At 40.8% G+C, this 15,506-nt stretch overlaps 2 protein-coding genes across 4 annotated transcripts; one reads left to right on the plus strand and one right to left on the minus strand.

Annotated features, from left to right (window-relative positions):
* Nucleotides 1-324: 324 nt before the first annotated feature.
* On the minus strand, nt 325-6,908 carry LOC133653573 (oocyte zinc finger protein XlCOF8.4-like). 3 transcript variants are annotated; one of them, XM_062052995.1, is made up of 3 exons: nt 6,570-6,908; nt 4,264-4,384; nt 325-2,197 (listed from the first exon to the last, which is right to left on the minus strand). In XM_062052995.1, exon 3 carries the CDS (start codon nt 2,145-2,147, stop codon nt 1,017-1,019), a length of 1,131 nt encoding a protein of 376 aa, XP_061908979.1. In that variant the 5' UTR covers nt 2,148-2,197; nt 4,264-4,384; nt 6,570-6,908; the 3' UTR covers nt 325-1,016. The 3 variants fall into 3 exon arrangements, with proteins under 3 accessions (XP_061908979.1, XP_061908978.1, XP_061908980.1); XM_062052994.1 differs by lacking the exon at nt 4,264-4,384 and having other exon boundaries at nt 6,570-6,894; XM_062052996.1 differs by lacking the exons at nt 4,264-4,384; nt 6,570-6,908 and adding an exon at nt 5,514-5,801.
* Nucleotides 6,681-12,654, plus strand: LOC133653566 (oocyte zinc finger protein XlCOF6.1-like). Its single transcript, XM_062052987.1, has 2 exons — nt 6,681-6,997; nt 10,652-12,654. Exon 2 carries the CDS (start codon nt 10,813-10,815, stop codon nt 12,151-12,153), a length of 1,341 nt encoding a protein of 446 aa, XP_061908971.1. The 5' UTR covers nt 6,681-6,997; nt 10,652-10,812; the 3' UTR covers nt 12,154-12,654.
* The last annotated feature ends 2,852 nt before the right edge of the window (nt 12,655-15,506 follow it).

The following is a 15,506-nucleotide window of genomic DNA, read 5'->3' on the forward strand; positions in this document are numbered from 1 at the left end:
AGTTAAAAATGTATTCACCTTGTTCATCATTAGGGAGATGGTTTGTCATACTGAGAGCCCTGCTGGCACCAGCAACAAATCACATGTTCGAATCCCGCTTCGGTCTCAGATCAATGAGTTCATGAATTCAGTCTTTCAGGGATTTCGCAATGTCTCGATTTCGTCAATTCACGGAAATTCAAACAATCCCCGCAATTTGTGTGTGGCCTTGCTACTTCTCCCACATTTTGGCCAATCAAATTTGTCTCAGTGCGAAGCTCAAGCAGCTGTCCTATCCAAATGTGTTTATTGTGTAGACAAAGCAGGAACAACAACATGTAACAATATATCAACTCTTTATTGATCAAACGGCACAAATGTTGTCCTCCAACATAACTCAAACCTATTTCCTGTTTCTGTCTAGAGCACTAACCTTTCTGGGTAATGTAGTATATAAACATGTACTTCCTAGTTTTCATGTACGTATTTAACATTTATTTATCCAGGGTAAAACATTTAAGAAAAGTTTTACATTTACAATGCTGATCTAGGAAAGAGGCAGCATTTACATGTTAGAGATGTTGAAGTGTGATGATAATCTCTCATGGTCTGTCAGTTACCAAACAAAAATAAACACTATAGATCGCTAACAGTTCAAAAATGCTCTTAGCATGCAAGGGTAAATGTGATGTAACATAAAAGTTAGAAGCAATTTGTCAAGCTTGTAACACACAGAACAATGACAAAACATCCTGCCTCTTCATTTGCTGCTGCTGTTCTCACCCGCACACTTGTGTGTCTTACACTGCTACTTATTAGGGAATCGTTCATCACACACACACACACTGCAACTAAAAGTTTTTTCTTGAGTTTGTGTCTTTTCAAAGTTAGACTGTCTATGAAACCATTAAAGCCGACTGAGCTGATAAAATGATTTTCACCAGTGTGCTTTCTGCTCTGCATTATCAATAATGCCTTCTAGGTAAATGGTTTGTCTCCAGTGTACTTTAAGAGTCTTACTTTGTATAAAACCTTTACTACAGACTGGACAGGAAAACATTTTTTTCTCCAGTGTGCATTCTTCTGTGTCTTTTCAGATTACTTTGTTGTGCAAAACCTTTACCACAGACTAAACAGGTAAATGATTTTTCTCCAGTGTGCAATCTTACGTGTATTTTCAGATGACTATTTCGTGCAAAATCTTTACCGCAGACTGAACAGGAAAAGGGTTTTTCTCCCGTGTGCAATCTTATGTGCATCTTCAGATAATCATTTCGCGCAAAACCTTTACCACAGACTGAACAGGAATAGGGTTTTTCTCCAGTGTGCATTCTTGTATGTATTTTCAGAGAACTATTTTGTGCAAATCTTTTACCACATTCTGTGCAGGAAAAGGGTTTTTCTCCAGTGTGTTTTCTCATGTGTACTTTCAGATTACTATGCCATTTAAAAGTTTTGTCACAGTGAGAACATGTCAAGTCTGTGTTGTCAGTGTGACATGTCTTATCATCTTCAGAGTCTTCATCATCAGTGTCAGGAGAGTGAGACGTTGTGTCGTCACTATCTGATAGTGGAGCTAAGATCTTGTCTGCTTGTGATCCTCCACAGTGGTCTCCATCAGCTTCTATTGTCATGTGTTGAGTTGAGCTGCTGCTTGGAGGCTCCGCCTCTCTCTTCTTCTCACTTGCAGCTTTGACCTCATCATATTCACTCTTCACAATCACACCAGTCAATGGCATCTTGGTGACATCAACCTCCTCCAGTCCTTTAAGATGCTCTCCCTCCTGACTGATGCTGTGTTCCTCCTCTTCTTCCTTAATGTGAGGGGTCAGTGGGTCCTCCTTTTCTTCCTTAATGTGAGGGGTCAGTGGGTACTCCTCATCCTCCTTAATGTGAGGGGTCAGTGGGTACTCCTCTTCCTCTTTAATGTGAGGGGTCAGTGGATCCTCCTCTTCCTCTTTAATGTGAGGGTTCAGTGGGTCCTCCTCTTCCTCTTTAATATGAGGGGTCAGTGGGTCCTCTTCCTCCTTAATGTGAGGGGTCAGTGGGTCCTCTTCCTCCTTAATGTGAGGGGTCAGTGGGTCCTCCTTTTCCTTTGTAAAATGTGGCATCAGTGGATATTCCTCTTCTTTCTTAATGTGGGAGGGCTGTGGCTCCTCCGTTACCATCCCGAAGCTCCACTTCTGTTGCTCAGGGTGAAGATGTTATTCACAGACGTCTGCAGGACACAACAAGACAAACACATGTTTTAGAACCATCCAGCTCTGCTCAGTCACGTTTACATGCATTTAGGGAAAAAAAGTTATTGTATGAACTGTCTTGGAATCTTAGTGACGCACAAACACACTGCTCTTTACAACAACATTCCCAGGAAAACAAAAACAAGCCCTGATGACAAGACGTTTTACTAGGGATGGATGATATGGTTTAAAATAGATTTTGCAATATATTATTTCATACACAATTACTAATATAACCATTTTAAAACAGGCTACACAGGCTTCTAATTTAGTTGCTGAAATATGCAGTAAAATATTACATCATTTGCAGTATTATTTTCTCCAAACTATTATTAATCTACTAGCTAATTTACTGTTAGTGGTAACTTTGACTTAATTTGACTCAACACGGTAAAACTTCACCCGAAACGCACACAAAAAGGATTGACAGTTATTTCTTGATAAAACTTCCTGTTGTAACATAGTTCTATCAACACTTTGTTGAAATGTACTAAACATGTATTCTTCTGTTTGATACGTAGCATTATTTGTGGGTGATACTAAAAATTTGGGTTTGGATCCAACACCAAGTAGTTACAGGGGCAGTATCGCCATTTTAATGCTGATACTGATATTTCATCTTTTAAAAATCATTGAATGATTCAATTTTGATCACAATTATAATCAGACAAAAGCACAGGATGGCGGATATCAATTAAATACATAAATGTTTTTCCTACTATGGACACTAATACTTTTTTGTATACACAAGAAAATTAAAACAGTGTAAAATATTAAAAGTTAGTATGTAGATAATATAAGTAATTGTAGATCATATAATCTGTGTTATTCATATATAGTAAAAATTATAATCATGTGAAAATTAGATCGAATAAATGTCATATAAACAACAGTGACAATTGTCATTGATATGTCAACCCAAAATTAAAATTCACTCATTCAGAAGTTTGTATTACAGAAAATAGTCAAAGCAGTTCACCAAAATAATGATATTTTAGTATGTCTCTGATGATCACAGTGATGTTGATAGATATGTGTCCTGCGTCCCTGACACATTCACATCTGTAGGAAGTAAGGACAGTAACAAGTAAGGTACAATAAAACGTTGACTTTGTCAACAAAAATCATTAACAAAACGTGTCGCAGACAAATTCATTTGTCGATAACAGTCGGTGACGTCATCGCTGGTGTTTTTCCAGACGGAAGCAACCATGCACGAGACTGTCGAGCAACAAGAAGCTAAAAAACACAGCGAGTAAAAACTAAACACATACGTGAGTGTGATGAGGGAGCATTTAGAGAGAAGTTGTGTCGGACATCTTGACGATAGTTAGATACACTATATTGCCAAAAGTATTTGGCCATCATCCAAATGATCAGAATCAGGTGTCCTAATCACTTGGTCCGGCCACAGGTGTATAAAATCAAGCACTTAGGCATGGAAACTGTTTCTACAAACATTTGTGAAAGAATAGGCCGCTCTCAGGAGCTCAGTGATTTCCAGCATGGAACTGTCATAGGATGCAACCTGTGCGACAAATCCAGTGGTGAAATTTCCTCGCTCCTAAATATTCCAAAGTCAACTGTCGGCTTTATACTTAGAAAATGGAAGAGTTTGGGAACAACAGCAACTCAGCCACGAAGTGGTAGGCCACGTAAACTGACAGAGGGTGGTCAGCGACCTTCGCCGATACAAGCGTGAGGCATGATTTATAATCTAGAATAAACTTTCACCAACTCAGAGGTGATGCAGCAGCAGCAGCTCAGTAGCTAGTTTACCTCTCTGCGAGCAAGGAGCCGTTTGACTAAAAGTAGTTCCTCAATGTTAGCTCTTACAATTATAATGCTGCTATTACTTGGTTAATATTCAGGTCACTACAAGTAAATGGAGTATTGTTGGTGATTTTCGGGTGTTTTGTTTAGAGGGTTTTAAAGGCACAATAGAGGACTCTCATTACTTGTAATGTTAGCCGCCTTGTACTAGCAATTTTTTACTATTTAGCATGCACAGAAAAGAGAATGGTCATGTTAAAAAGCAACCTACCAGCGAACCTTGATGTGCACCTCCAAAATAGTCTGACCTCACGTCAATGGCGACAAGGACTGCAGAGCTGTGATTGGTTGGATTTACTTTTACATGCAATATCATTTCCTGTTTCTTCCTTCTGCGAAAGCAACATTTTTAAACTTAACAGAAAACAAAGAGAAGTGCAGTGTGCACGTTTAACAAGTGACAGCTCGTGTGGTCGTGCGATAGTATGTTGGTTAAACCTCACTCAAACCTTAAGGAATGTGCTGGCGTGAGAATATTTGGGTAACTCATGATTCAATTACAAAAAAAATATATTGATGCATGTTCAATTGGTGTACAGTATATTAAAGTATTGTAATGAATTAAATATTTATTTTTGTCTGACTGAATGAGCATGAATCACATACAATTGTGCAAATAGTGTATTCGTAATAACAAACATCGGTTGACTTAAAGGCCTACTGAAATTAAATTTTCTTATTCAAACGGGGATTGCAGATCCATTCTATGTGTCATACTTGATCATTTCGCGATATTGCCATATTGTTGCTGAAATGATTTAGTAGAGAACATTGACGATAAAGTTTTGGTCGCTGATAAAAAAGCCTTGCCTGTACCGGAAGTAGCGTGACGTCACAGGTTGAAGGGCTCCTCACATTTGCACATTGTTTACACGACAGCGATTCGGACTGAGAAAGCGACGATTACCCCATTAATTTGAGGCAGGATGAAAGATTCGTGGATGAGGAACGTGAGAGTGAAGGATTAGAGTGCAGTGCAGGACGTATCTTTTTTCGCTCTGACCGTAACTTAGGTACCAGGGCTCATTAGATTCCACACTCAATCCTTTTTCTATTGTGGATCAGGGATTTGTATTTTAAACCACCTCAGATACTATATCCTCTTTAAAATGAGAGTCGAGAACGCAAAATGGACATTCACAGTGACTTTTATCTCCACGACAATACATCGGCGAAGCACTTTAGCTACGGAGCTAACGTGATAGCATTGTGCTTAAATGCAGATAGAAACAAAAGAAATAAGCCCCTGACTGGAAGGATAGACAGAAGGTCAACAATACTACCAAACTCTGGACCTGTAACCACACGGTTAATGCTGTACCGCCTGGCAAAGCCTAACAATGCTGTTGCTAACGACGCCATTGAAGCTAACTTAGCTGCGGGACCTTGACAGAGCTATGCTAAAAACATTAGCTCTCCACCTACGCCAGCTCTCATCTGCTCATCACCACCCGTGCTCACCTGCGTTCCAGCGATCAACGGCGCGACGAAAGACTTCACCACGATGATCGGTGCGGTCGGCGGCCCGGAGACGGAGGAAGTCAAGGTGAGGACAGCGGCGCGGCGGGCGTTGTAGCTTTCGACGACACCCCGGCCGCCATCAGAGTCGGCAAGAAACATATATTTCCCCAAAGTTACGTACGTGAAATGCACATAGCGCCACGCACGTACGGGCAAGCGATCAAATGTTTGGAAGCCAAAGCTGTACTCACGGTAGCGCGTCTGCTATCCAACTCAAAGTCCTCCTGGTTGTGTTGCTGTAGCCAGCCGCTAATATCCCACCTACAGCTTTCTTCTTTGCAGTCTCCATTGTTAATTGAAAAAATTGCAAAAGATTCACCAACACAGACGTCCAGAATACTGTGAAATTTTGCGATGACAACAGAGCTTTTTGTATTGGGATACAATGGCGTCCCAATACTTCCGCTTCAACCCTTGACGTCACGCGCAAACGTCATCATACCTAGACGTTTTCAGCCGGAAGTTTCCCGGGAAATTTAAAATTGCACTTTATAAGTTAACCCGGCCGTATTGGCATGTGTTGCAATGTTAAGATTTCATCATTGATATATAAACTATCAGACTGCGTGGTCGGTAGTAGTGGGTTTCAGTAGGCCTTTAATTTCCATGGTATGTTATCAAGGTAATAGAAGTGTGTGCAAACAACATATCATTTATATTCAATGCTAATAAAGTTAGCAGCAACACAAAGTAGACTACTGCAATGTAAGTGTAATACAATGTGACTTATTCCAGACTAAATTTACGAGACGTTCGTTCCTTTCTAGTAACTAATATTTAATGATGTTAAGCGTGACTGTACTATACAGCAAAAAACAGTTAAAGTATTAAATAAGTCAATATAATTCTCATAAAGACCATATAAAATACACTCCTCAAAAAACGTTTGCATTTGCTACATAGGCCTGTTAGCGGGCTACCGCTAGCACGTTAGCTTCGAACAACATATCAGGTAAATAACAGAAATAATATAAAAATATATATAATGTATATTACCTTATTAGCCGCATGTACAAGAGATGAGTCAAATATGTTCTTCCAATTGTTACACCAGCAACTCTTAAATGTGACTTTTTGTTCTGTGGCTTTGGCGCAGCAAGTGTGCACCATTCACTATTGTCCCAGTGAAACACGTGTTTGGCGAACATTTGTTCCACGGTTGAGAACACCTCCAAGACGCCACAGGAGGAAGACAAACAAGATGGCGTTGGACGGAGAAGACGTTGATTATTGTTCTTAATTACAACGTACATGTACACATGTAGGTCGTTTAATAGAGTAAACATTGTTGATAAGTGTTTGTATCCGGATACATTAGTCTGAGTGCACTTTGACGTGCTAGCCTAGCCTGCTGGTTGGCTTAGCTTGTTAGCTGCTAACAAAGAGACGCGGAAGTTATCGACACAGCAAAGCAGAGATCCAATGTAAGTGTAAAGTGTTATTATTGAGTGAAAATGTCTAAATGACAAATGCTGTGAGTGTTGGTGAATCAGCGACTCACTGCTGCCGTTGAAGTGTGATGTTGAAACAATGTATGAAAAAACGATAGCAGAGTACGAGGAGGAACTTTGTCCAACAAAAGAGGAGAAGGAGCGACAACATCAACTATGGACGCTGTTTTCAAGAAACATCAAGTTGTGTAATGCCTTTATTTATTTCACAGAAAAGAGCATTTGTATCATTTTTACAGTAGGATATAGAGACCACACAAATCCACTCTTCATTAGGTCAGGATTATTACAACTAAAAGACATTGTAGAATTGCATACTCTATTAGTGATGTTCAAAGCTAGAAATAAAGTTATATCGAAGGACTTACAAAAGTTATTTGTGTTCACGTCTGAAGATGAGAACCACAGAAGGCCGTATGATTATAAACATCCAAGAGTGCGAACAAATTTGAAGCAAATGTGCTTGTCTGTTGCTGGTGTGAAAGCATGGAATTCTCTAGACAAAGACTTAAAAAGTTGCAAGAATATCTTTGAATTTAAAAAGAGTTACAAAAAGAGACAACTGGAATTATATCAAACTGATTTTTGATTTTGATTGGACGTGTCATTTTGAAAATGCTTAAACGAAAATTAAAAGTATGTTGGAGTTGGGGTGTTGGTGGAGGGAACAGTGATAAAGTCATCTAAAAAAAATTGTGTTAAAAAGGGGGCAGATAAATATAAGAATAGTATTCTTCCATCTGCTCCTTTCTGATCATGGAAATGTATAAGAAACAAAAAACAATGAAAGTGTCAACTGCATTTGGCTTGTATGTATGCATTTTCATGAAAGGAATAAAAAAAATGATGATGTTACACAGAACAGGTTTGTTTACTTCTTACTCTCACACGTTTACTAACTTCATATTTATTTATTGCCACCATTCTTAAATATGTTGAATGTAAGAATGTGGGTGTTCTTGTGAAGATGATGCACGTACACTACCGTTCAAAAGTTTGGGGTCACCTTCATTTCTAAGAACAAGAATAGACTGTCGAGTTTCAGATGAAAGTTCTCTTTTTCTGGCCATTTTGAGCGTTTAATTGACCCCACAAATGTGATGCTCCAGAAACTCAATCTGCTCAAAGTAAGGTCCGTTTTGTACCTTCTGTAACGAGCTAAACTGTTTTCAGATGTGTGAACATGATTGCACAAGGGTTTTCTAATCATCAATTAGCCTTCTGAGCCAATGAGCAAACACATTGTACCATTAGAACACTGGAGTGATAGTTGCTGGAAATGGGCCTCTATACACCTATGTAGATATTGCACCAAAAACCAGACTTTTGCAGCTAGAATAGTCATTTACCACATTAGCAATGTATAGAGTGTATTTCTTTAAAGTTAAGACTAGTTTAAAGTTATCTTCATTGAAAAGTACAGTGCTTTTCCTTCAAAAATAAGGACATTTCAATTTGACCCCAAACTTTTGAACGGTAGTGTAGGTCTCTTGCAACGTGGCCTTGCATCTACGTGTTTGACGGCGTTCTATCGAATCTAGCTACCCGTAAAAAATAATTACTTATCCTAGTCCATTTGTAAAATAAATGATTTTACCTAAATTATAGTCTTCTCACTCTATTCAGACATTCATTAGGACAAAAGACCCTGGGAGGACTTTACCCTTTAAAAGGGAAAGCCTGGACATATTCACTGAAGCAGGACAGTATCAAGATGATTTCATCACTAAATTTATTATCAATATATCCTGTTCTTGTTACATGATATATTTTTCTTCTATTTTATCATTTAAAGGGGAACTGCACTTTTTTAATCATTCACAGCCCTTATGTAAAACAAGAACATATATGTTTTTTATTTTATTTTATGCATTCTAAATCATAAAGAAGCACTAGCAAAAGTCAGGATATTCATATCCAATAGCCAATATCGTGTATCCTTTGGTGAGCTGACCGTATCGTCCCACCCCTAGTTAAAAGCACACCAACCTCATGACATGACACTTCCACGTGATGTAGAACTGTAGTACAACATTTTCAACATACACACACATCTCAAAATAATAATATAAAAAAAAATATATTTGGTGGGCCAAACGAAATTACTCGGCGAACCAATTTTTGGGATGGGCGATATGACCTAAAATCTATATCCTAACATGAACATATATATCACGATATATCATTTAGTATATGAATGATAATGGAAAAATTCAGAACGAGTTAAAAGGCTCCTAATTTGGCTGCTGACATATGCAGTAACAAATTGTCGTTTTTAATTGTATTATTTTGTCAAAACATGTACTTGATAATTTACTGTTAATATCTGGTTACTTTTTGTTGTAACATCTTTCTATCTACACTTTTGTTCAAATGTAATAATCACTTATTATTCTGTTGTTTGATACTTTACATTAGTTTTAGTGATACTACACATTTGGGTATGGATCCAATACCAAGTGGTTACAGGGGCAGTATTCATTTAGTTTTTAATTTTCAATATAATTTTGATCACAGTTATAATCAGACAAAGGACAGAAGTATAACAAAATCAATTAAATATTTTCAATTATTAGCTCTGATTTAAACTATTTGCTGTTTGCCCTTGAAGTCTTCCTGTATCCTGGGACTTATTTGCTGTGTTTGTAGACAATAACAAATATTATAAAATATTTTCTGCTAATAACAAATATCAACCTAATTACTGTAGTATCGACCATATTTGAGTTGTATACTTGGTATCGTTGCTATCGATATTTGTATTGATCCGCCAACATTTGTTTACAAATATTAGTACTAGTACACGGCTCGCGTTTGTTAATGTGCCATTTTTACGGCATTGCAAATTGGCGCTGCTTTAAAACCTATTTGAATTGATGTAGACAAAGTTTACCTTGCTGACTTTGCCCAAAATGATAGTTAATTCTATTTTTCACACAACTTTATCTCACTCCTATTAGCTAGCCAGCAAGTTATAAGGTAACACTCTTAAGCCTGGTGTATGTATACTCTCGCATTGCGTAGCTTGCCTAGGCAACGTGTGCACATGGTGACAAATTAACTACAATTTGTACACAGAGGATATGCTAACCGCTAACCGGAAGCTAGAGCTCTTAAATGTAAACAAAGGTGGGCGGCTTAATATAAATATGGACAATAACGATAAGTATGGTATCACTATATGGACCATACTACAATGGTTAGATCGATATATTAACAGTATCAACAGTAAATTATCAAGTATATTGATAATAGTTTTAAGAAAATGATGGCATGGAAACTGGAACTGATGTAATATGTTACTGCATATGTCAGCAACTAAATTAAGAGTGTTTGTAACCAGTTTTTACATGGTTCTATTAGTAAATGTACATTAAATAATATATCACAAAATACATTTTAGGCCTTATCGCCCATCCCTAATAAAAAAAATCCCCCAATCGGAATTATTTTTCTTTTTTTGTAAATAGAGTTGTAAATAGTGTTGTGTTTGTCCGCCACTGAGATTTCAAGACAGTTCATACAATAACTTGTTTTTCTAAAGTACATGTAAACGAACTGAATGCATTGTGTGACTGAGCAGAGCTGGATGTTTCTAAAACATGTTTGTCTTCTTGTGTCCTGCAGATGTCAGTGAAGTAGATCTTCTCCCTGAGCAACAGGAGTGGAGTTCCAGGGTGGAGAAGGAGGAGCCGCAGCCCTTCCACATTGAGGAAGACGAGGCACCACAGACAAAGCATATTAAAAAGGAAGAGGAGGACCCACTGAACTTGTATTTTAAAGAGGAAATGGAGGCACAGGAGACCCCGCACAATAAAAAGGAAAACAAGCCACTGACCTCCTACTTTAAAGAGGAAGAGGAGGAGCCACAGTCCCCCCACATTAAGGAGGAAGAGGAAGAACACAGCATCAGTCAGGAGGGAGAGCATCTTGAATGTTTGGAGGGGTTCCCAGTGATTGTGAAGAGTGAAGATGATGAGGTTAAAGGTGAAAGTGGGAAGAAGAGAGAGGCGGAGCCTCCAAGCAGCAGCTCAACACAACACATGACAACAGAAGCTGATGGAGACCACTGTGGAGGATCACAAGCAGACAAGATCTTAGCTCCACTATCAGATAGTGACGACACAACGTCTCACTCTCCTGACACTGAGGATGAAGACTCTGAAGATGATAAGACATTTCACACTGACAACACACGCTTGACATGTTCTCACTGTGACAAAACCTTTAAATACTCTGGTAATCTGAAAGTACACCTGAGAATACACACTGGAGAAAAACCTTTTTCCTGCTCAGAATGTGGTAAAAGATTTGGACGAAAAAATGTGTTGAATTTACACATGAAAACACACACTGGAGAAAAGCCCTTTTCATGTTCAGTTTGTGGTAAAGGTTTTATACAAAAAGATGATCTTAAAGTACACATGAGAATACACACTGGAGAAAAAACGTTTTCCTGTTCAGTCTGCGGTAAAAGATTTGGACGAAAAAATGTGTTGAATTTACACATGAAAATACACACTGGAGAAAAGCCTTTTTCATGTTCAGTATGTGGTAAAGGTTTTATACAAAGATGTGATCTGAAAGTACACATGAGAATACACACTGGAGAAAAACCTTTTGCCTGCTCAGAATGTAATACATGTTTTAAACGAAGTGATAATTTGATAGTACACATGAGAAAACACACGGGAGAAAAACCTTTTTCATGTTCAGAATGTGGTAAGGGTTTTATAGAAAGTGGTACGTTGAAAACACACATGATAATACACACAGGAGAAAAACCTTTTTCATGTTCAGAGTGTGGTAAAGGTTTTACAAAAAGTCGTGAGTTGAAAGTACACATGAGAACACACACCGGAGACAAACCATTCGTGTGCTCAATATGTAGTAAAAGATTCACCCAGAAGACAAATTTGATAAGACACACAAGAATACACACTGGAGAAAAACCTTTTATCTGCTCAGTATGTGGTAAAGGTTTTACACAAAGGGACTCTTTGAAAGCACACACAATAATACACACTAGACAGAAAGTGTTGAGTTGCAGTGTGTGTGGTGAAAGATTCTCGTCTAAGTACCAGTGTAAGAAACACAAGTGTGCTGGTGAGAACAGCTGCAGAAAATGAAGATGCAGGATCTGAAATAAACTCAATTGTCCTTTTATATTTAAACAATTTGTTGTGCATTGTTAAATGTTGGAGGGTTGTGACTCTGACGAGCGAACAGAATTGGTTGACTGGCTCATTAACATGAACCATGTTCAACTTATGAGGCTCTCCTCTCTGCTTTGACTGCAGCTGGGACTGCTGCGCGAGGCTACTGTCAACCTGACCGCCTGTGAGGAGGGGCTCATGGCAGCACCCGCTGCTCGTTGACGACATAAACTGCAGCCTGATGCCTTTTTTCATGTCTCCAAAACATCCCCAAAAAGTGGCTATGTTTGTTGCTAGTCACTTTTGGGGAAAAAAAGGAGTTTAAAAAGTTGCCAGATTTATCAGGAAAGTCAGTAGAGAGAAAGCGGTTGTGGGATATATTCCCTCACTTTGTAATTCATACATCACATTCACAGCTCAGCTTGTTTTATCAAACACATAAAATATTTTAATAAATGTCACTTTTCACTCCTCTATTAGTCTGAAGTCTTTTATTTTCACAATTTACTCTTTTTTCACTTCATTGACATTTCTCGAAGTACATTTAAAATATTTCCCCTTAATGCTGCTGCTGCTCCTGGTACACATGCTTTCATCTTTTCTCCATCAAGATAGCTCGGCTTCACAATGTTTGAATATTGACTGCTATCGCTTGGCTCTCTTTTCATTGGCTGTGGCATGGATCTTCAGCTGTTTGACCGCCACAAATGGCGCAGCTTTCAGTGTTTTATGTCCAGGGCTTTCATGTCCCGCTTGCAGACATCTTTGAAGCACAGTTTGGGCCGGCCAACAGATCTCTTGCCAGAGGCAAGTTTGCCATACAGGATGTCCTTTGGGATACGTTCATCCTCCATAAGGCGCACCTGGCCGAGCCAACGCAGCTTGCGTTGTGTGAGCAGCGTGAACATGGTAGGAAGACCAGCACGTTCGAGGACCTGGGCATTCGTCACATTGTCACACCAATGGATGCAGAGGATGCGACGAAGGCAGCGCATGTGGAAGGTGATCAGTTTGCGCTCCTGTTTGGAGTATGTTGTCCATGTTTCGCTGCCGTAGAGAAGAGTGCTGATAATGCAGGCGTTGTACACTGCCATCTTGGTAGGAGTTGTCAGCTTTCGGTTCTCCCAGTTGCAGGTCGTGACGCGCCCTAGGGTTGTGGCAGCTTTGCCGATATGTTTGTTGATCGCAGCATCGAGGGATTGTCACTAATAGTGGATCCCATGTATGGGAATTGGTGTACTACTTCGAGTTGGTACTCATCGATTGTGATGGCTGATGGAGTGTATACTTCCTGATTTAGCATGTTGGTGTTTTTTGGGCTTAGGGTAAGCCCGATGTCTTTGCAGGCAGGGGAGAATCTGTCCATAAGGCACTGGAGTTCTTGTTCAGTGTGCAAAATGACAGCGGCATCATCAGCAAAGAGCATGTCCCGAATGATTGTCTCACGCACTTTGGTCCTTGCTTTAAGACGGGCTAGGTGCCAGAGTTTGGTCCGCATTGCCGGCAGTAAGTCGGACACGTTTCCAGTGAGGGTTGGACTCCGCCAAGGCTGCCCTTTGTCACAGATTCTGTTCATAACTTTTATGGACAGAATTTCTAGGCGCAGTCAAGGCGTTGAGGGGATCTGGTTTGGTGGCTGCAGGATTAGGTCTCTGCTTTTTGCAGATGATGTGGTCCTGATGGCTTCATCTGGCCAGGATCTTCAGCTCTCGCTAGATCGGTTCGCAGCTGAGTGTGAAGCGACTGGGATGAGAATCAGCACCTCCAAGTCCGAGTCCATGGTTCTCGCCCGGAAAAGGGTGGAGTGCCATCTCCGGGTTGCGGAGGAGACCCTGCCCGAAGTGGAGGAGTTCAAGTACCTCGGAGTCTTGTTCACGAGTGAGGGAAGAGTGGATCGTGAGATCGACAGGCGGATCGGTGCGGCGTCTTCAGTAATTCGGACGCTGTATCGATCCGTTGTGGTGAAGAAGGAGCTGAGCCGGAAGGCAGAGCTCTCAAATTACCGGTCGATGTACGTTCCCATCCTCACCTATGGTCATGAGCTTTGGGTTATGACCGAAAGGACAAGATCACGGGTACAATCGGCCGAAATGAGTTTCCTCCGCCAGGTGGCGGGGCTCTCCCTTAGAGATAGGGTGAGAAGCTCTGCCATCCGGGGGAGCTCAAAGTAAAGCCGCTGCTCCTCCACATCGAGAGGAGCCAGTTGAGGTGGTTCGGGCATCTGGTCAGGATGCCACCCGAACGCCTCCCTAGGGAGGTGTTTAGGGCACGTTCGACCGGTAGGAAGCCGCGGGGAAGACCCAGGACACGTTGGAAGACTATGTCTCCCGGCTGGCCTGGGAACGCCTCTGATCCCCGGGAGGAGCTGGACGAAGTGGCTGGGGAGAGGGAAGTCTGGGTTTCCTGCTTAGGCTGCTGCCCCCGCGACCCGACCTCGGATAAGCGGAAGAAGATGGATGGATGGATGGATAGGTTGAAAAGTCGGGGCCGTTAGATTTGGTATGTTGATACATCCCTTCTGTTGCAGTCCCGAAAGCATGTTTGATGAGCAGGGCAAAGAAGACGCCAAAAAGGGTAAGAGCAAGGACGCACCTTGCTTGACTCCGCTCTGAATGTCAAATGGGTTGGACATGCTACCCTCATACTGGATGGTTGCCTTCATGTCGTCATGAAAAGATCGAAAGAGACTATGGAGATTTGAGGGCATCCAATCTTGGGTCGGATGCTGAAGAGCCCTTCTCTGCTAACCAGGTCGAAAGCCTTGGTCAGGTCTATGAAGGAGTGTACAGGGGCTTCTGTTGTTCCCTGCGTTTCTCCTGAAGTTGGCGTAGGGAGAATATCATGTCCACTGTAGAGCGCTTGGCGCAAAAGCCGCATTGAGATCCCGGGTAATCGCGTCCAGCAAGTTTCTGAAGACGCACAAGCATGACACAGGCAGAGTTTCTCAACGATGCTCAGGAGGAAGATGTCTCTGTAATTATTACAGTTGCTCCTGTCGCCCTTATTCTTGTAAGGGATGACAATCTTGGCATCTCTCATGTCTTGCGGCACGGCTCCCTCTTTCCAGTACTGGCTGAGGAAGTCATGCAAAGGCTGAAGGAGGATGTCCACTCTGGACTGACCTTGGAGGCCCCCGTATTCACCGTCCGAACCCCACTTCCTTCGGTTGAGTTTATTGAGGTTTTCTCCTCCATTTCCTGGAGCTCGAGAGTGAGGGTGCCCATTGCTGAGTGCACCTTGCCTGATTTTGTTGGTTCTTTTGTCAGTTTTTTCGCGTAAGCCAATTGCAAATTAAGTAGTTGTTTCCTTTCAGCTCTCACACTGCC

Source organism: Entelurus aequoreus, linkage group LG07 (genome assembly GCF_033978785.1).
Source record: "Entelurus aequoreus isolate RoL-2023_Sb linkage group LG07, RoL_Eaeq_v1.1, whole genome shotgun sequence".
In the NCBI taxonomy this organism is placed as follows: Eukaryota; Metazoa; Chordata; class Actinopteri; order Syngnathiformes; family Syngnathidae; genus Entelurus; species Entelurus aequoreus.